At 37.3% G+C, this 22,511-nt stretch overlaps 1 protein-coding gene across 1 annotated transcript; it reads right to left on the reverse strand.

Annotated features, from left to right (window-relative positions):
• Nucleotides 1-1,567: 1,567 nt before the first annotated feature.
• On the reverse strand, nt 1,568-7,724 carry LOC134847750 (enoyl-CoA hydratase domain-containing protein 3, mitochondrial-like). The gene is made up of 2 exons (XM_063864951.1): nt 7,357-7,724; nt 1,568-2,045 (listed from the first exon to the last, which is right to left on the reverse strand). The coding sequence occupies exons 1-2, from the start codon at nt 7,718-7,720 to the stop codon at nt 1,597-1,599; spliced, it is 813 nt and encodes a 270-aa protein (XP_063721021.1). The 5' UTR covers nt 7,721-7,724; the 3' UTR covers nt 1,568-1,596.
• Nucleotides 7,725-22,511: the final 14,787 nt, after the last annotated feature.

The following is a 22,511-nucleotide window of genomic DNA, read 5'->3' on the forward strand; positions in this document are numbered from 1 at the left end:
CACAACGACAGCAACTTTGAAATATTTTTAGAACTTGAATTACGACTGAATGGGCTTTATGAAAACCCAAAATCGAATGCCTTTTAAGTCTTTTTGAGGCACCTAACAAGGCTTCAAAACAATCTAGACCACATTGTGCACACAGAGGCAAAGCAGAGCTTCGCATCACTTGCCATACAACACAAATATGAAACACAAAAGTTGAGAAATTAGGTCTACTAAAATTTATCTTTTCCTATGTCTCTTTGGATGTTAACTCTAGGCAAACACAAACAAGCCATCCTTGTCTTTGTTATTTGAATATTGAATTAGCAAAGAAAAAAAGCTTACGAAGAGGAAACAACGCCGACAAACTTAGAGCAGCCAAGTTGAGGCGAAAAAATATGATTTGATCAAAAAATGCTTTCAATTTTTAGGTCCCACTTGAAACTACAATGAATAAAACTTGCACTTGCAACTACAGTGAAAATTGCTTCCAGTAAAGGAAAAATCCGCGATGTGGCAACTAAGCTGAAAATCTTTGAGCAGACAACCAGCTGAGCCCAAAGAAAATTGATTTTGAAAAAAAAAAACGTTTCAATTTCCCGGGTGAAATTACAATGAACAATACTTGTACTTGTAACTTCAACCAAAGTTGCTAACGACGTGTAAGAAAAGTTGTTTATGGGAAGAAAAAAATGGTTTACGAGACTTATTGTTGAAAAAATTCAACTTTCGAATTTCAAAGGGAAAAATATACGGCATCAAACTTCTTTGAATTTCAAGATGAAATCATCTTTGACACGTTTTGATAAAATTCTCAATTTGACAAAATTGGATTAATAGGTTAAATTTTTATTCATCTGGGAAATCTTAAAATCAAATTCCACTTTCGAAACTAGAAGTTTAACTAACTTTTAACAGATGAATTTGAAAGAAACTCAAAAATGCATACACACCTAGGCATTTAGAAATGCATTACACAGACGCGAAGTTGCAACTTCGTAAACACGAGCGAGAGGGCGACAAAGATTCAGTAGCTTCAAAATGCACAAAAAGTCAAACTTCGAATGTAATCATTTAGAATGAAATAAATTAAAGTAACCACACTAACTTTGCAAATAATAAATTAGAATGTATTAAGCCAAATTGCGTATAAATTATGCGTTTAGAAAATATCGTGAAGTATAACGAGTTCAAAAAATTCTGAAATGGGATTTAAATATCATACTGTAGTATGAAACAAATAGCTTTTTTTCGGTTCAATTGACGAAATAAGAAAACATCAACTGTGTTAACTTGTAATTAATCAAATGTCAAAAAAAAACATGTAAATATACTGCTAATGCAGTCATCAAACTAAGAAGTGCCACCAGAAGTAGCGCTTTTATTTGCGACCTAAGTTGCATCCTACGATCAAACTACGCTACGTTCGTGTAAACATTTATTAATGCACATCTGTAGTTTTTAGAGCATTTGACTTTTTCCTGAAAAAAAATCATCAAGACCTATTTAAGAGTATTCACTACGATCAATACTCTTGAAAAGAACTGTATAAAAAACATCTGTTATAATAAATTATCTCTTGTTATAAAATAAAGAATAAACTTGATGTTCCTACGACGAAAACTTGGGTTTTCTTTTGTCAAAAAACGCAGTAATTCCTTCTTGACATTGTTCAAGCTCAGCGTTCTGTGTCATCACGGGAGTCGCCGAGTTATATGCTTCTTCAAGAGTAGATTTAGAGAGTTGATTATAAAACTCAGATTTTCCCAGCGCTATCACTTCGCGACTATGATTCGCAATTTTCGCCACTAGTTCGTCGCACATCTCGTGAAGTTGTTCAGAACCATCGGCTATTTTATTAACAAGGCCGTGTTTGAAAGCAGTTTCCGCGCATACTGGTTCTCCAGTGCATAGCATTTCAAAGGTTAGCTTTGTGGGCAAACATCGGACAACCGGAACAGCAGGTGTAGTACAGAACAGACCAATTTTTATTCCCGGTAAACCGAAAGATGCTTTTCGGGAAGCAAGAACCATATCACAAGATGCAGCAAGCTGACAGCCTGGGAATAGAATTTGACAAAAAAAACTATTTTATATCCAACTGAATTCTTAATTTATCGCATTGTTTCAAATCGACAAAAAGCATAGCTTTCTTAGCTTTCGACCGGAAACAATTAAGACAAGGTCAAACTTCGTAAAAAAAACTATGACACTTCGCAAATGTAGGCAAAAAAAGAAGAGCAGAAAAACAGTAAATAACAAGGAAAGCAGGTGGCTAAGCAAGTAGCACAGAATGTTCCGACCACGCTAAAACACTACAAAAAAGGATCAGGACAGGAAGGTTCTAATTGTTCAAAGAATGTTCTCGAATTCTTTTGAAAAAAAAAAGAACAAAAGAAGGCATCTCTGTGAGAGAAAAAAGAAATTAGGTTATCAGTATTATTTCAAAAAAATTAATAAGGATAGCCGGTTGCTGTGCAAGTAGCACAATGTTCCGACCACATTAGTGAAAACTAACTAAAATGTTTTTTTTTTAATTTGAGTCATTTTTTGCGCGTAGGAGGATGAGACATCTATACAAACGCGTAGAAACCTAATGAATAAAGCATAACTGACATGTTGTTTTCAAAAATGAAGAATAACAAAAAAACAATGACAAATTTAAAAATATTTTTAAATTTGTCATTGTTTTTAATTATTTTTAATCTGATTAATCCAATTATTTTTTTATCTGATTAGAAAACATTTTTTATCAAGTTTTTGTAGCCTAAACAATCATTTTCTACGTTACTCGATTGCTTAACTCGCTCAATATTAGACTTCAATTCAAAAATTTAGGGTACCTACCTTTGCGTGGAATACGAAAAGAAAAAAAGAAACAAGGATAGCGAGGTTGCTCCGACGGGCCATTTTCATAAAAAACTACAAAAAAAATTCCATCAAATAAGTATCGTTTTTCGTGCGCGGTGTGATCATGGAAATATATAAACACGTAAAAATTAGTGCATTAGAAATAATCGACAACAGTTGTCCACAAAAAGTGAATAAGAGAAAAAATTTAATTAAAACATTTTTTTCCATTGCTATAAGAAAATTTCCTTCACCAAAGAAGCGCTATATATAGCTTCCGAAAATAGTTTTCCGTGATTATTTTTTTTCAATTTTAATGAAAATTTTATTGCCAAAAAAACGCTAGATTAAGCTTCTAAAACTATCTTTCCTTCAGTACTATCAAGTTTTCTTAGCCTAAATCACCAATAATTATCCTAACTTTCATGTTATTCGATCCCTTCACTCGCTCGAAATCAGACCAAGACTCAAAAACTTCCAACCGGCTTTTCTCGGCGCTGGAAAGTTTTTTGAAAACGTTTGTTAACATTCTTTTAAAAAACTTAAGAAAAAAGGTTTTTTTTTCGCATTAGTGTCGTTTTTTTGTGCGTGCTGTGATTACAAAAATTTTTATTGAAAGTCTAGAACTTACGACAGTCATCCTAAAAAAGGCAACCTGAACTACAATTTTTTTGACGAAACATAACTAGAAGAACAAACAAAAACCCTTAAAAAATTTTTTTGAATTTTTCTTCCCATAATGACGCTAATGTAACTTCTAAACATAATTTTGCAGGAGTATAACTGAGGTTTACCGGCTTTTCCTTCTATAATATGCCTGCTAGCTTATTTGCTTTCTCGTTCTAAATTGAACTAAATCTCGAAAACTTATGCAGTTTTCTTCGACACTGAGACTTTTTGAAAATTTCTCAATGTCGTTTCAAAGAATTTCGTAATGATATATCACTCGATTCATTCCAATTGCTTGTGGTACCTGATTTTGCGCGAAAAAAAAAACAAAAAACCTTAAGATAACCGAAGACGAAAATCATCTCCATTTTCAATGGCCGGAACAAGAAACTCAAACATACCCTAAGATAAATTTCCTCCCCATTTTCAATGGTGGGAACAAAATCAAAACAAGGATAGCCCGTTATTGTGCAAGCAGCTTAAAATGTTCCGACCAGTCTTAAAAAATTACCTAAAAATTATTTTTCCAATTAGTGTTGTTTTTTTCGGCTTGGTGTGATAAAGGAATCTGAGCAACAAAGTAGAGCTTAGGCATTTTCGTCAGTCATTGTAAAATATGCACATTGAAAAACAATTTTTGCAACAAGAAAACAAAAAAAATTTTTTAACAAACTTTTTGTTAACCAAAACCGAAATTTTTGATTCCTAAGATAAAGCTAAAAACTCCAAAAAAAAATAATTGCATTAATGTAAAACTGAATTTTAAAGGCTTACAGTAAGCATAAATCAGCTATATAAGCCTGCTCACTTACTCGAAACTAGACGAAAATAAAAAATCCAAAACAGTTTTTCTCGACACCGGGAAACCTTTTTTGAAAATTTTTAATGTCGTTTGAATCACGAATTAAAGGGCTTTAGTATGATATATCACTTAACCCAGTCCGAAGATTATATGTGCTAGCTGATTTTGCGTGGAAAACAAAAAAGAAAAACACCCGAATACAAAGTTCTTCCCCATTTTCAATGGTCTCGGAACAACAATGAGGTGCATGAATCCGGTCTAAAGAAATTTCATGCTGTCAAAAAATCTAGAAAGCAACCCGGTCTGATAGTTTCAGTTGAACGAGCTACTTCATTATCCTACACTGACCAGAAGAAAATGTTAGATAAAAACAGAGCCAATAGACTATTGGGATAGAGTCATTGCACGCAAGTAAACAAAAAAATACTGATCTCCATTTTTGAATAAAAAGATGGTCTTAGAGCTCTTCGAGAATAAATAATAACTTATGATTGACACTTTTTTTAATCAAATAAACACAATTTGAGAAAACAGGATCAAGAGGTTAAATTTCTTATTCCGCTGGGAAATCTGAAAATTAAAATCTACTTTCAAAACTAGAAGTCGATCACGAAATTTACACTTGGCCGTTCAATTGCGGAGTTTGCCTTCCAAAAGAAATGAAGTGAATTTCAAAAAACAATCCAAATCAAACCGCGAAAAATCAAATTTGAGCGCCAAGACTTTTTCCTGAGCAAGAAAACAAAACAAAATCAGTACACTCATAATTCTTAAAAACGATGGATTTTCAACAATCCGCCATATCTTGAAGCCGGAATTACATCAGAATAATGTTAATTATATCAGTAACATTTGCATAATAACAGTGACAATCTGTTGTTGCGTAACAATATTAATTTTCGGCTTGTTGGAATGTTTATCTTATTTTTGGTTGACAGGCCCTTCGGCTTGTTGGCCTATCACTCCTCAAAACATGAGGGTATCAATCAAGGCCATCTCAAAAAAAGCCCGAGACCGAACGCGAGAAAAACAATAAACTTGGCCTGAAATTTACCCCCACCAGCAAATTTTTACCATTGTAACTACTATTCACATTGTCCGATTATACTGAAAATTGACAAGCGAACCATCTTCAGAATTAACTTTGTAGAGCTACTCATTACAACAGAAAATGGAAGCTCGTGCGCAGTAGGGGAGGAGAAAAAAGACCCAAATTTTCATTCACATTTCTGAAAAGCACTACCCCAGTTGAGAAATTCGTGAAACCAAATTGATCAATAAAAAAATTTAAACTAACCGCCAACTAAAGCAACACCATCAATAACAGCTATCACGGAATTAAGTGCTAACTCCAAGGCGGCCATGAGCTTTTTACCTCCGACCAGAAGCATTTTATATGAAAAAGACTATTTTAAAATTTTATCAAGTTGCAACATTGTAGAACTGTTTTTTTTTGCTGTAGGCAATTTACATTGTAGCTGCTTTTGGTGTTTTGATTTACTCCTGTGGAACGTTGAGATCCTAATTAAAAGAATTTTTCATTGATTTAGAACCAGCTGGAAAAGGAACCGAGGTGAATTCAATATCGAAAAAGTAACAAACGAAAAATTGGTTCAAGTCGATCGAAACCTACAGAGTTTTTGCTGATACAGTCAAAACACGTAAACTTGCCTTGAACCGCGCATAGTCTAGCACAATTTTTGTGGTTGTGACGGTTGAAACATATCTTGCTTGGATCGAGTACGGTCACGTAATTTTTTTCGGTCGAGCATCATCAAAACATATCTCATTTGGATCGAGGACGGTCGAGCCTATTTTGTGGGTTAAGCATGGTCGAAACAAACTCAATTTAGATCGACATGGTCGAAACATACCCAATTTTGGTCAAGACGGTCAAATAATAAAGTGAGCATCCCAATTTTTGATTCTTTGATCGGTTGTATACACAAGCTGGTCATATCTTGCTGAAAAAAAAGTTTAAAAACCTTAAAAACCGAAGCAAAAAGTGAACAGTTTTTCAAATCAAGACCATATCAAAAATGGGCCCGAGACCGAACGGTAGAAGAGCTATAACGTTGTCTAGAGATTTTGGCCTGAGAAGACTGGAAAAAGAATTGGCATTTGCAAGCCTGTGTGGAAATTAATCGACAAAGCAACATTTCAAAAAAAAAAACATCAAACAATGAACACTTTTATTTAAAAGACACCTGTAACTATTTCGCGAGCAAATTATATGAAAAAGAGCCAGCTGAAAGTTGGAAAAGAGTAATGAACGCAAGGAAACTAAAAAAAATCGAATTGTTTTTCAAAACTTTTGAATTTCGAAGAAAATCTATCAACTTAAAATTCTTTGAATATGTAGAACAATTTATGATGGATACTTTTATGTTAAAATCAAAACCCAATTTGAGAAAACTGGATCAATAGGTTAAACTTTTATTTGCAATAGAAATGCACTGAACTTAAAAAAATCACAAGTCAAACCGCGAAAAATCAAAATTGATCGTGAACAAATTTTAAGACTTTTTCCTGAAAAAAAAAACAAAAAACAAAACAACCGTCAGCTAAGAAAAAATCAGCAAGACCTATATAAGAGTACTCACTACGTTCATTACTCTTAATTACTATTTATATTGACCGATTGTTACGATTGGGCTCTTTTCCGTTCCCCCACCTCACATAAGCATCATTTCATGGTTTAATGAGTGGTTTTACCAGGTTGAGTATGAAGGGTAAGTTTTCATGGCCTAATTATTCCGTATAGCAAATTTTATAAAAATCCGATATGAAAATAAAAATTGCAAATTGCTCTTAAAATTCGGAGGTGGGGGGGGGAGCCGAAAATTGACATGCGGACAATTACGCCACGACAACATATTTCGTCTTCATAATCAACCTTGTAAAACTATTCGTTACACCAGAAAAAGGATGCTCGTGAGAAGTAAGGGAGGAGGAAAAAGAGACTCATTTTCATTCAAATTTTTGAAAAGCACTGTCCCGTTTGAGAAATTCGTGAAACCAAATTGATCAATTAAAAAATTGAAACTAACCGCCAGCTAAAGCAACGCCATCAATAACAGCTATCACGGGAACAGGTGCTAACTTCAAGGCGGTCATAAGCTCTTTACATCGAGTAAACACAGCTGAAGCCTGACTGCAGGCTTCATTTTGTTTAAGCTCTTTCAAGTCATGGCCGGCAGAAAAATGTTTACTCGAGGACTTGATAACGACGCATTTGTCATCCACAGAGAGACTGCTAATTTCATTGATTAAATTGTCCATCATTTTGAGTGACAAGGCATTAAGTGTTTTCGGCGAATTCATTTCAAGATATTTTGCAAAATTGCGTCGCTCAACGTTTAATATGTGATCAGAAAAACATCGCTGTTGTACGATTACAAAAGACCGCCGCATTCTCGTTTCTTAAAAACAATGAAAATTTGAAACAAGATAGTCACAAGAGTGGTTCCGGGTAGCAGTCCGGGAAAACAAGGAGTTCCTGTAATCAACACAACTAGACTGGCGAACCTTTCCAGTGAACTGACATTGTTGTCCAAAACTCAATTAAATCGCAGAAGGAAAACAAACTGAACAGAAATATGGACAATTCTCTAGAAATTTTTACATAAACAAAAATACATTATCAGTCATATAGTGAAAACCAAGAGGTCCGTAATCGCAAACAGCGCAAGCCAAAAACTATTGCTCCTGATGGCAGACACTTAAGTGGTATATTGTCTATATGGTTACGCTGATGGGTCGCCTCCAATTGATAATTCCATTCGACCTGCCGTTATTTGTCCACCTCTCGACAGCATTGCCTGCGCGTTCGACCGCATTAATAGGCAGCTGAGCCGAGTGTAAATGGCGTTCTTCATCTCCGGCGTGCTGGTTGCTGTTTGCATGGCCACACGAGATGCAAGGCGGTCTAGGAATGCGATGGCCTCGCTTCCCCACTCGCCATAGCAAGTGACTACCATAGGAAGGCACTCCCAGCCAAGTTCCCGGCACTTCGCGTCGTTATTGCCGTGCTTTCTTGATGCCGCGGCCGCTGCTGCTGAACTCCTAATTGCGATCGCTCCGTCAATGTTGGTGTCGTTGAGCGGATTCACAACTGTGATGTCCAGGGCTGCATCCTTCCCGAGATTCCACGTTGGCACGAGCACGTCTGCAGGGTGCGTTTGATCGCGAAACCCTGCTCCCGCTTCTAGAATGGGATTCAGTTGTGCTCTGCGACAGTAGTCGGCAATAGAGTTGCGCAGGCCATTGTGTCGTCTGCAAACATCTGGGCCCCGTTTACATGTTAAGGCGTGCTGGGCAAACTGGTCAAGTGACTCGTTTGGGCAAAGAGGGCACGTTGAGTTAGATGGAAAAATTTCCAGTCCGAGCCGCCATTTGGTGAGAACATTAAACTCGTTGGGTGATAAGCCTAAGCCTAGCGCTTTTGAGGGCTGCGCGCGGATACAGTCTCCATTGTGAGGTTCAGTCAAGGATGTTAACTTCACTTTTTCAGCAAGCGTGCACGTTTCTTCTAATTCGTGGAAACTGTGCTCGTCAATCAAGTCGGATATTGGTTTCTGGCGAATGAGCTCTGAAGTCGAACTGAGGGGTTCATGGTCTCCTATTCTGCTGTTGAAAATTTCAAGTGCGCTTTCCAGTTTCTGAGCGTCAAATGCGGCACCCATTGAGAATTTGTGTGAGGCTATGAATGCAGGGCTGCAGTGGTTTTCAAGCGACCGCAGGCCGAATCCTCCGAATCGTATCGGTAGTTGTGCTTGTGTCCATGCTCGATCCGTTGCGTTTATGACCACGCTCTCTTCGAAACATTTCCTGACACTGTCATCAAACTTCTTCAGTGCAGGAGCTGAGACGTCTGGAGGAACTGATCTTGCGAGGTGGCTGAGTTTGCAGAATGAAGCGCAAGTTCGGAGCAATATGGTGGAGACTTGAGGGTTTCCTAACTCGGGCAATTTCGACAACAGTTCGTTCGATTCCTTTGCTTTCTCCGCGATGATGTTCCTGCAGAACTCCGCGCTGCCTATCGGTTCGGTTCATGGTACTTTTGTAAATTCGGTTCATGGTACTTTTTCTCAATTGCCTCGGGAAAGCACGACAGGTCCGATCTGCTATATAGTTCACATTTACTGAGTTTAACTGAGAGGCCGGTGACTGCGGTGGCGTTGGTCAGGATCTCTAAGACTTTCTCTATTTCTGATCTTTTGCCGCAGAACACACCGTCGTCGAGATACCAACAATGCAGGAGCAGTTCCCATGCTGCGTCTATGTCGTTGACCACGGAGTGTAGCGCAAGAGCAAAGATAAGGGGCCCTAGTGGGTCACCCTGTTGGACTCCGAGCTCTGAAAAGAGGCTGCCCAACACGTGCCAGAGCTTGGGATGCTCGCCGTAGCAGGACTTTGTCCACGCGAGGAGTTCTGGGAAGTGATGTTTACATTCGTTCATGATCAGTTGCCTGTCCATAGTGTTGAAAGCGTTGTACATGTCAACTTTGAATACAACGAAATCTTCGTCCAGCCAGTGTTCTTCTATCACTTTTCGCAGCCGGTGTGTGACCTTCTCGACCCCTCCTGGACACGCCACTCCAAAAATTTTAAAACTTCTTGAGTTAGCTATTTATGTTAGTCTCGAATAGTCAAATTCCATTGTGGAGTTACTTCCAGAGTTACTGATTTTGTCTTGAGTTCCTGAACTAGAGATTAATTTGTCTGATTATTTTGAGATAAGGTTAGTTTAAGGTTGATCCATCTGAAATGTGAAATAAGCATTGTAAGATAATGGACCTAGCGGTCACAAAGCCGAAAATACCTTGTCAGAAGCTATATAAGCCAAAAAAAAAAACAAGACTTCAGAGTTCTGAAAAGTTAATAAGTCCACTGCAACCTGAAAACAGACAACACTCAAAAAACTTTATTTCCTCATCAAATGAAACAATATGACGCCACTAAGACGATTGAAAATAAAATAAGAAAATAAAATGAGCCGAAACCTATTGAGCCCAAAAAAATGGAAAAGAAAAAGTCTATTATTAATTCAAAAAAACTCCCGCTCAACCTCAAAATACAGACCCGAACACGCAACACATTTTTTCGCTCATCAGTAGACGCAATATGAGGTCAAAAGACCGATATAAAATAGGACGAAGCCTATCAAGCTGAATAAAAGTAAATTAAAATGGTTCCGTGCACAGGTTGGACAGGCCATACCAACGCTAATTAAATATAAAAAAACAACGTTGATCAATGTTGAATTAGGAATACTTTCGAGCTATCGCTCATTGTCAGCATCTCAAAACACAAAAAAATTCAGATTGAAAAAGCACCAAATCCAGTCGAATGAAGAAAAGAAAAAATACATCGGCAAAATTTCATGAATAAACCAAGTCGATTTAAAAGCATCCAGAGAATTCCCAATTATAATCTACACTCCTCTATTATAGCACAGATGGAATTGTCTATGTTGGATTTATCTTTTTTTTTGCACCCCCTGAGGCAGAGGATTGCACTCCTCAGAAAGGCAAAACTTATTTTTGTTGTTATAAAGTTTGTGTCCGAGTATGATTCGTTCAGTTTTTCGCTTAATTTATCTGCCAGTTTTTGGACGGAGCCTGGTGCTGCTCCTCCCGTACGCAAGAATTAGTGGAGCAAAGCTGCTCTGTTCCACATCCAGAATTCTTTGTTGGTATTTTAATGTTTTGATATTTGTAGGCGTCAGATATACTTTTAGCGCAGGATTTAGCATGAGGTTTAAAAAACTTTACATCAAAAAAGGTTCGGCTGAATCAGCCTCCCCAGAGTACATTTGCCTTGATGTCAAATCGAGTGTCATCTTCAGTAGTGGTTGTTTTGTTGTGAAAGCTTTCGCCTTCCAACGATTGAAGTTTCGGCTCTATTTCAACATCATGGCATACCTTGTCCAGGAGTGTCGCAAAGGTATCGCGAAATTAATTTCGTCTTAGGTGAGTGTATCCACCTTTCAGGCAGTGTAGAGAGTGGATCAGTGTGAACGGTTGTCCACATGGGCATGTATGTGGAGTGTTTGGAGGTTCCCATCCATATCTCAGATGTAAGCCATCTTTAACTTCTGATTTGTTGAGGGAAAAATTGTATTTCTTTAAGGGTAGCACGCTTAACCATTTCGACGCTCCTCATCTGATATTGATTTATTATCAGCTTTTTTTTCTGATGAACAATTGTCCATAATTTGAGCCTTTTTGGGAGTGATGTACTGGCTCTCAGTTTTGAATTTTCTATTTATCAGAGTTTGTTACGTTTCAGCTATTTCTGGATCATTTTTTTCTAATGGATCACAAATGGCTCGTGACCACTCACAATTTTTGGAAAATTCCATGTTACTGAGGCGTTCTAATCCTCCCATTCTTAGTGGTAGTGCAAAAACGCTGCGATCTTCATCGGTTATATGGTTTTTTACCAGTAATACTAGGAACTAGCTGCTGTCTTACAATTTTCTCAATTTCATCCATTATCTTAAATGCTTTCGGAGTTGTTCTGCTTAGAAACCTTAGTTTATTTTGAAATCCCTTTGTGTAGCAGGAGCATGCAAATTTTGGTGATGTTTTAGCTATTTCGGAAAACTTTTTAGTTAGGGTAGTTGTCTTTTCAATTTCGCTTTCCATGCATTTATCACATGCTGATGGTGTTCCTATAACCGATCCAAGAACTCTAAAACCTTCTACCATTGTAATATTTGTGCCTTCGAATACCTTTATGGCGCTTTCCCTGACGGTGCACATCCGGGTTGTCCAGTATCCAGCTGAATCAAAAGGAAAAAAAGCGGCAAAAACTTTTTGCCATGAAAAACAAAAAAAGAAAATATACAAAGTCAAGTTTAGCAAAATAACAAACAGCAGAGGTAAATCAGAACACTAAAAGCACCTATAATGTTTTAAAAATTTTAAAAACAATTTGACATGGCAACTAAGCCGATGAAACATTAACAGACAAAAATAAAACGACAATTTGTTTTACACGGACTATTTCCCGTTTGACAAAAAAAAACAGGTTTTGTCAGAACTGAACACGAGAGCTTTGGCGTCCCAGGCTTCTTCGTTATCTCCACACTTAAGGTGCCGGAGACGCCTTGAAACTTGAATTCATTATGAATCAAGATACCGATTGGTTCAAGTGATTCTGTTAACAAGCTGTTCCTAGTTGATAACGCTTGCTAATTGCAAGCGTAAACACGCAAATTTTCTGATTGAGAAACAAAATTGGCTTTAAATTATCGAAAGTGCAATTGATATGTTTTAATTCTCATTTATCGTCTTAATGTCAAGTCGACTTGATGTCTTGTCGTCTCATTTACATAGCGCCAAGAGAACTAATCAAACGCGTTGACAAGTAGTAATTAATCACCCAGAAAGGTAGCGGACCTTCGCACCACTTGCAATATAATTGGGATAATAAGAGTCAAAAATATTCGGAATTGCCAAAAAAACTAGCTGTATCAAGGAACAAAAATAGTTTTGAAAACAACATGCCAAGTTAACATAATTTGAAAAAAGCATTGGAAAATTTTATCAAGCGGTAATAAAGCCAAAGTACTTGAGCCGAAAAAATCATAAAGTGGAAAACTTAGGTCAATTTTTGGGTATTTTTCCAGACCAAACTAAGGTAAAAAAAAAACAAAAGAGCCATTCCGTCATATGACTGTCTGTGCTCAGTTTGGAAAGGGTCATACCAACGCTAAATGAATGCATCAGCGTTTTTATAGCATCAAGAGACTTCGAGCACGCTTTTTCTTAAGACATCCAGACACGCGCACAATCAACTTCTTCGGTCATCTTTGCGTAAAAAATCAAATGACCTCGGAGCATGTTACATTAAATTTGTAAATAAATTTTAAATGATGTTTCTCATTTTTTTTCAGATCTTTGATCGTTTTGTAAATATTTTAAGAAAAAATTTAATCCTGATGATGCACAAAATGTGCGAAAACGTTTGAATTAACATTTTAAAGCTCTTATATTATGGTTGAGTATCTGCAGACCTGATTAGTTTATTTAAAAAGAAAATAATTATTGTTTGCTGTTATTTACCGGCCCCAAACAGTACTTACAGGTCTAGGTCTAAGCAGTGCGTACCAGACCGACCTTTTACCAGAACACAATGCAAAAATTCAATTAAGATAAGATAGCACTACTCCATTAGCGCTATTGTAGAGGAAGGACGGCTAAGATAAAGTAACATTAGGACGATGCATTTAATGCTGATTTATGACTTCATGGCTGATATATATGCATTTTTATATCGCTGGTATGGCACTATCCAGCTTGTGCACTTACCGTAACTAAACGGAAGAGCCCCTTTTCTAATTTAGTTTTTTTAATTTAAAAAAGTGTATATTAGTGGAAGATTCGAAAAGAAAGCAATTAGAACAAACAAAACTTCGCTGAGAAACCCAGAAATCATTTTGCTGAAAGAACAACAAACTAAAAAATCTCAGAAATTTACTTATCAGTTCAGTTCGGTTCAGTTCTTTTTCTGATCTTTTAGGCGTTTTGTCGCCTCTATCGATCAGCTCATGATAGACTCCTTTTCGATTAAATAGTCTCAAATTTATTAATGCCGCTTTTCTTCCAATGTTTGTCCAGGTTGTTCTTGAAAGCGTTCAAGTCTTCGAGTCATTTATTTCTCCTGGCAACATGCTCCAATCTGTAGCTGATCTAATGGTAAAGTTTTTCAGCAATTCCAAGTTGGCCTTCTTCGTTATCACTTTTTTGTCATTTGTCCTTGTGACACGATTATTCAACTTGAACATGTCTTTCGTCGCTTTAGGGTCATAACGGTTGAAACCTATTTGGAACATATCGATCATTGTTCCTCGCCTTCTGCGGTATTCATATGACGGTAGTTTTAGTTTCTTTAACCTTTAAGAAATTTTTGCTAAAAAGTAAACTTCAAACGTTTTCGCAACTATGTGCATCGTCAGGATTTTTACATTAAACTACTCTAAATGATGATAAAACATCAATTTACAAATGTTATTTACAATAAATCACATACAATTTGGTTCTAAACCATCATGATAAAAAATAAGCCAATCACAGTTGACCTCTAAATTACTATTAAGATTAAAATACTTTTAACCTATAAAATTAATTAAACATTTTTAAATTAATTTGTCTGGAAGTTTCTGAGTCATAATTTTGATTTAGACATGTACGTTTTGAATAAAAAACAAAAATATTTTGGGACTAAATTTTCAGTGTTAACTCCCTGCTCCTAAACTCATCGCGCGTGTTCAAGCCCGGTTTCTTTTTCCTGATATGTATTGCCTCTAGTGTTAGCAATTTTGTTTGGTTGTTTGACCTATCTATAATTTCCCAATTAAGATCTGCGCTATTTCCCTCAAGTTGGCATTGCTGAAGGTGGAGTCCTACCGGTGAGTCTGCTTTCTGATGTTCCTCAATTCTAGTGGTCAAATGTCGAACAGTTTGTCCGACATAGGTGGAAGTGCATCCACTACATGACAGTTTATAAACCACTCTCGACTTGAGGTCATTAGAAAATGCTGACTTCAGTGATGGTAAACATGATTGTAGTTTTCTTGTGGTGAAAACCACTTGAACGTTACTTCATTTTTGTAACCTGTTAGCAAAATATTGGCTCTGGTTACCTCTATATTGCACCATCAGCATTGGGGGCTTCACATCCTTTGGTGATTGAACTGACAAACCCCTGTCACTATCCAGGGGCTTGCCCTTACCCTCGATGATCTTGCACAAGGCGTCTGAATCCACCTTTGCGGACCAATTTTCAGGGTACTGATTTGTCAGCCATTGCGCCCTATTAGTTTCCATAGCCTTATCAAATTGCTCCCAGCTAGATGTACTCCTAAAAACCCTGTGTACAGTGCTTTGGATAACACTCCGCTTATGCTGAGTTGGGGCGCAGCTTCTAGAGTTCAGTATAGTCCCTGTATCTGTTGGTTTTTGATACCAACTGCAAGTTACACGCCTACCCTGCGATACATTTATGTTCAAATCCAGGAACGGCAAATTCCCCTCCGAATTAGTTTTCTCTAGAGTGAACTGCAAATTTGGATGAAGAGAATTGGCGGCATCGAGAAGACAACTCGGCTCCCCTCTGACTGTTCTAACAATGTCATCCACATACCTGAGGAACAATTTCACCTGGGGAGTATCCTTCTCCTAGTTCTTAGCTTGGCAGCAGCTTTCACAGTACCAGACTATCTCGGTTATTGATGCGTATACGTCATCGGATATTTTCCCGCAATTTAGATGATACCAGTTTCGGCAACTCTCGCATTCATCCCCCTTTGATCTATATGTGACTTTCCTGCTGCAACATGGGCACAAGCCGTTTCTGTCATTAATTTGCTGTACCCCCGTTCCCACCGGTATTTGTTGTCGTAGAGCAAATTCGTATTCTTTCAGCCATAAGTTTGCCAGAATTACAGCGAGGGACGCGCCCATTGCTAAACCATCAACTTGTACATACCATGAATCATTACACTTGAAAAATACTTTGCTGACCGCCATATTCAAAAGCCTTTTCATAGTTGTTCTTTGAATTTCAGGAGGAGACTCCTGGCTGTACAGCTTCTGTAAAGCAATTTCAATTGCCTCCTTCAGGGGAACGTTGGTGTACAAATTTTTCACATCAAGAGATATTATGGTTTCATCCGGATCTAGAGCAATGTTTTCTATTTTTTCTTTAGCCTCTTTAGTATTGGTTTCTATATTTGCTCCATCGATGTTGTCAAAAAACTTTGCAAGCCTTTTGTTAAGATTCTCATACGAGCTGCCGGGAAGTGATAGTACAGGTCGTAGGGGTGTCTCATCCTTGTGTACCTTAGCTAAACCGTACAAACGGGCGGGTTGCCCCCTGTTGATCTCATCTTAGAATATAAATGATCACTTATCTCGTCTCTTTTGTTCATGGCTAGTAATTCTTCTGCCTCTTTAACCTTTCATTGTAGCTTAGTGTCTGCAGCCCTTGTACCATTCGTGTCGCTCGTCGTTGCACATTTTCGATTAATCTTGTGTTCTTCTTTAATCGTAGGTACAAGGCTTGATTACAGAACTCCAAATGAGGCCTTATGAGGCTTTTATAAACATTTAAAATTACAGGTATAGTCATTTTAAAGAAAGTTTTCTTAAAAAGTGCAATGATAGAATTAGCTTTTTTAACTTTTGCAAAATATGAGAGTCAAAGGAGAATTTACTATCGATGATCACTCCGAGGTCTTTTTCTTCTCCTACCGTTTCAAGCTGTTTATCGTAAGGTTCATATGATCTTGTTTCACGATTTGATCCTCCTATTGAGATTATCATATGTACACGTCTATCTTCTGAAATGCGAAAGAACATTTTTTGACCTGTTTCCTTAGATCTTCTTTCAGCAACTCAACATCCTTGTTACTGGTAATTTTTCTGTATAGTTTTGCATCGTCTGCAAATAAATACAATTTTGATTTGACTGTGTTTGGCATTGAATTTATATGTTTTACAACAAAATAGGTCCAAGTACAGATCCTTGGGGAATCCCCCTCAGAACATCTTTCCATTCAAATCTACTGTCAATTATCACAGCTCTTTGTCGTCTTGTTAATAAAAACTCGTTGATCCAGCCCAGTGTTTTTCCTTCTACTCCATATTTTTTTGGATTCCTATCAGTCTTTTGTGCGGAACCGAGTCGAACGCTTTCTTGAAATCCAAGTAGATAACATGCTTTTCTCGGCGACTATCTATTGTTTTTGTGAAAACCACTTGAACGTTACTTCATTTTCGTAACCTGTTAGCAAATTATTGGCTCTGGTTACCTCTATATTGCACCATCAGCATTGGGGGCTTCACATCCTTTGGTGATTGAACTGACAAACCCCTGTCACTATCCAGGGGCTTGCCCTTACCCTCGATGATCTTGCACAAGGCGTCTGAATCCACCTTTGCGGACCAATTTTCAGGGTACTGATTTGTCAGCCATTGCGCCCTATTAGTTTCCATAGCCTTATCAAATTGCTCCCAGCTAGATGTACTCCTAAAAACCCTGTGTACAGTGCCTTGGATAACACTCCGCTTATACTGAGTTGGGGCGCAGCTTCTATAGTTCAGTATAGTCCCTGTATCTGTTGGTTTTTGATACCAACTGCAAGTTACACGCCTACCCTGCGATACATTTATGTTCAAATCCAGGAACGGCAAATTCCCCTCCGAATTAGTTTTCTCTAGAGTGAACTGCAAATTTGGATGAAGAGAATTGGCGGCATCGAGAAGACAACTCGGCTCCCCTCTGACTGTTCTAACAATGTCATCCACATACCTGAGGAACAATTTCACCTAGGGAGTATCCTTCTCCTAGTCCTTAGCTTGGCAGCAGCTTTCACAGTACCAGACTATCTCGGTTATTGATGCGTATACGTCATCGGATATTTTTCCGCAATTTAGATGATACCAGTTTCGGCAACTCTCGCATTCATCCCCCTTTGATCTATATGTGACTTTCCTGCTGCAACATGGGCACAAGCCGTTTCTGTCATTAATTTGCTGTACCCCCGTTCCCACCGGTATTTGTTGTCGTAGAGCAAATTCGTATTCTTTCAGCCATAAGTTTGCCAGAATTACAGCGTGGGACGCGCCCATTGCTAAACCATCAACTTGTACATACCATGAATCATTACACTTGAAAAATACTTTGCTGACCGCCATATTCAAAAGCCTTTTCATGGTTGTTCTTTAAATTTCAGGAGGAGACTCCTGGCTGTACAGCTTCTGTAAAGCAATTTCAATTGCCTCCTTCAGGGGAACGTTGGTGTACAAATTTTTCACATCAAGAGATATTATGGTTTCATCCGGATCTAGAGCAATGTTTTCTATTTTTTCTTTAGCCTCTTTAGTATTGGTTTCTATATTTGCTCCATCGATGTTGTCAAAAAACTTTGCAAGCCTTTTGTTAAGATTCTCATACGAGCTGCCGGGAAGTGATAGTACATGTCGTCGGGGTGTCTCATCCTTGTGTACCTTAGCTAAACCGTACAAACGGGCGGGTTGCCCCCTGTTGATCTCATCTTAGAATATAAATGATCACTTATCTCGTCTCTTTTGTTCATGGCTAGTAATTCTTCTGCCTCTTTAACCTTTCATTGTAGCTTAGTGTCTGCAGCCCTTGTACCATTCGTGTCGCTCGTCGTTGCACATTTTCGATTAATCTTGTGTTCTTCTTTAATCGTAGGTACAAGGCTTGATTACAGAACTCCAAATGAGGCCTTATGAGGCTTTTATAAACACTTAAAATTACAGGTATAGTCATTTTAAAGAAAGTTTTCTTAAAAAGTGCAATGATAGAATTAGCTTTTTTAACTTTTGCAAAATATGAGAGTCAAAGGAGAATTTACTATCGATGATCACTCCGAGGTCTTTTTCTTCTCCTACCGTTTCAAGCTGTTTATCGTAAGGTTCATATGATCTTGTTTCACGAGTTGATCCTCCTATTGAGATTATCATATGTACACGTCTATCTTCATTGAAATGCGAAAGAACATTTTTTGACCTGTTTCCTTAGATCTTCTTTCAGCAACTCAACATCCTTGTTACTGGTGATTTCTCTGTATAGTTTTGCATCGTCTGCAAATAAATACAATTTTGATTTGGCTGTGTTTGGCATTGAATTTATATGTTTTACAACAAAACAGGTCCAAGTACAGATCCTTGGGGAATCCCCCTCAGAACATCTTTCCATTCAGATCTACTGTCAATTATCACAGCTCTTTGTCGTCTTGTTAATAAAACTCGTTGATCCAGCCCAGTGTTTTTCCTTCTACTCCATATTTTTTTGGATTCCTATCAGTCTTTTGTGCGGAACCGAGTCGAACGCTTTCTTGAAATCCAAGTAGATTACATGCTTTTCTCGGCGACTATCTATTGTTTTTGTGAAATCATCCAGCACTCTCAGTAGTTGTAATTGTGATGATCTATCGGGCAGAAAACCAAACTGTTCGTTTACAAAGATTTCATTTTTTTCTAGATGTTCCAGAAAATGGGCTGTTACTAGTTGCTCAAAAACTTTACAAACTATTGATGTTAACCTTACTGGACGATAGATGTCAGCTATCGACATTTTCCCTTGTTTGAAGATAGAGGCAATGTGAGCAAGTTTCCAGTCTTCATGTAGCTTCGGTTCGTCCCAAGATTTGATAAAAATTTAGTTAGAACTTGAGTCAGGAAATCTCTCGATTCAAACAGAAGTTTCGGGTGAACTTTGTCGGGCCCTGGAGGAATCGATGTATTGAGTCAGTCTAGTTGCTCTTTCACCAATTTCTCTGTTATTTCTAAGTCCGTTATTGGATGGGTGATATCCAGTTCTGGAATCTTCCATTCTCTTGCTCGTTCATGTGTGAAACCTGATGAAAAAAACTTTAACAAAACTTCAACTTTTTCGATCTCATTGGTCTTTAAAGATCCATCATCCTGCACTAAAGCTGGTATTGCATTTTATAATACGGTTTACTGTCTCACATAGTTCCAGAAAATTTTTGGTTTCATTTTTACATCTTTAGCTATTTCACTTTTCTTTGCCCTTTTATCATTTCGAGTAGCTGTCTTAACAGCATTTGTTTTTTCTTTATAGTTGTCAAAATTTACTTTTGTGTTTTTGCAGCAAAATTTTTTCGAGTATTTATTTTTTGCTCTGATTGCCTGTCGAGTGGTATTGGTGAATAGTAAGTTGTTTCTACACTCTGGATTGAGCATAGTTAATGGTACAATTTTTTTGGTTAGTTCAGTCAGGAGTTCGCGCAAGTCCGTCGAACGTTTTTCAACATTGTCTTCAAAAAGAAGAAACGAAATTTTTTTTATTTCATTTCTCATTTGGTCGTAGTCTCCTTCAGCGAAGTTGTATCTAATCATGGTCTTACTAATTTTGCGGTGCGCGGTTAACTCCATGAGATCGTGGTCGCTCTGTCCAGAGGTGGTTGGATATTCTTCTCTTTCTTTCAAACTCCAATCCGGGCTAATTCTGAGAATTCTGATTTCTGCAGTGGCTTCTTTCAACTTTCGCAACTTTTGGTTTATATCAATGACATCTTGTTTGGTATTGAAGGAAAACAGCAATGATCTGTTTATATCCTCATCGGTTTTCCGACCGAGTCTGATTGTTTTCACAATTTGTTTAACTTCCATTTTTCGATACTTGATAAAAAAAATTTCAATTATTTTCTCATCTTCTTTTTTCCTTGATTCACTCTCAATGGCTGCACTCTCCTTGGCTTTGTTATCACAATGTTCTTTTTTCTTCGGTCTTCTTCAACTTCTTCTCTCTTTTGTTCTTCTAATGCTTCTAAGATGATCTCTTTCAAAGGTTTCGCTTTCCGATTCACAACTTCTTTCCAGACTCCTGTCTGTTCGTCAACTTTTCCGTGAGATGGTCCTTTTATGAACTTATAGAGATCATTCATCATGTTTTTCAAGTTATCCATAGTTGTGTTGAGATCTGCACCTAACTTTTTGTTCGAATGATCGGTTCCACTTTCATGTTCTTCGCTGATTTACGGGAAAATGTTTTTAATGATTTTGTAATTTATTATGTAATTACAGTTAATTAAATTTGATTGGTCAAAAAGTATAAGAGCATTTTAAGACATGTTTTTCACTTTTTAAGATCTTTGATCGTTTTGTAAATATTGTTGAAAATTTTTAATCCTGATGTGGCACAAAATGTGCGCAAACGTTTCAATTAACATTTTAAATTTCTTATCTACAAGAAATCATTGTTTGACCAGACCAAACGGCGTCATTACATCTGTCAATCAAATTCGTTAATCGACTCTGGAAAAAAAGGCATGTTACAACTCACCTGGTAAAAGTTCGGTCTGGTAAAACATGACCAGGGGCCGATCGTTTAGCATAAAAAGTGAAAAATGAGTCTTTTAGCAGACCAACGTAATAAAGTGATGAATGATTGATTGACAGACTCAAAAAGACGCTCAGTCTCGTGCCAAGCTTCCCAATTAAGTCAATTATCTCACGATTTTCCATCGAAACTATCAACTTCAAAAACACAACAGTCTACATTAGCGGCAAAACAAATGTTTACGCGCACAATTACACTCGTGTTGAAACGAAGCACAGAGAAGCGAGCGGTCGCTAATCGCCAATGCCGCGTTTGAAGTCGGCTAACACACATTTTAATTATTCTGAGTCTGCTAAAAAACAGGTCTGCTAAAAACCCTAGCACCACATGAACAGTACTTACGCTAACAAGAATGTCGATATTATAGACTTCTTTCTATGTTTACAAAAACTCAAACACGATTAAAATGAAGAATAATTTACAAGCATTTGAATTTCCCATTAAAAAATTGGACAGTCTTTATTCTCCTGTTGGGCAAGAAAAATTTTTTCTTGATTTAATAGAACGATATTGTTTGCAAAAAAAATCTCGTTCCGAACTACTGCAACTGGTTTTCTAAATTTGATTTTAGTGGGAACTATTTTAGCAAAAAAGGATAAATTAGACATTGAAATTTTGTCCTTGATGAAACAAAAAAAGTGTAATGATTTGATTTATAGCTACTGTAAAGGCAATTTTTGGAAAGATATGACGAACATTGATTGAAACAAAATATGAGCCTTTTTAGAAAGTTTAAAAACTGTAATGTAACTGGCTCAATGCCGCAAAATCGCAGAATGTACCAAAGACAACAGCAAACAGAAAGTCGTCTGCCACCGTGGATAACGAACAAAAACTTTGCATCATAAAAGGTGCTTTAAAACAGCGCGGATTAAATTTCCAGAATTTGATGACAAGGTCAGAACATAAGTAGATTTAGTTGATACTAGAGCAAATTTTGACAAAAGTGAATATACATTAGAGCTGGCTGCAGAATGAGTGACTTCAAATTTATTTAGACATTTTAAAGCATTCAGGAAATCAAAGCTCCCACGGAAAACCTTTTACGGGAGTGTCTCCAATGAGACGTGCAAAGGTAAAGCAGAACAATTTTCTATTTTCTTCTCTTGTGTGTACACCAAGTCGTCAACATTCATTGAAGGGGCCAGTGGCAATGACTGCGTAAAGTTGCTTACTACCTTAAGTTTTTCTAGAAAATGAAAAAAATTGAAATTGTCCTCTAAACATGGACATACTCTACCGATACTGTTTAAAAATTTGTTCATTACTCTTCCTCATTCTCCATCACAGTTATTCA

The sequence above is a fragment of the Symsagittifera roscoffensis genome, chromosome 6 (genome assembly GCF_963678635.1).
Source record: "Symsagittifera roscoffensis chromosome 6, txSymRosc1.1, whole genome shotgun sequence".
Lineage (NCBI taxonomy): Eukaryota > Metazoa > Xenacoelomorpha > Acoela > Convolutidae > Symsagittifera > Symsagittifera roscoffensis.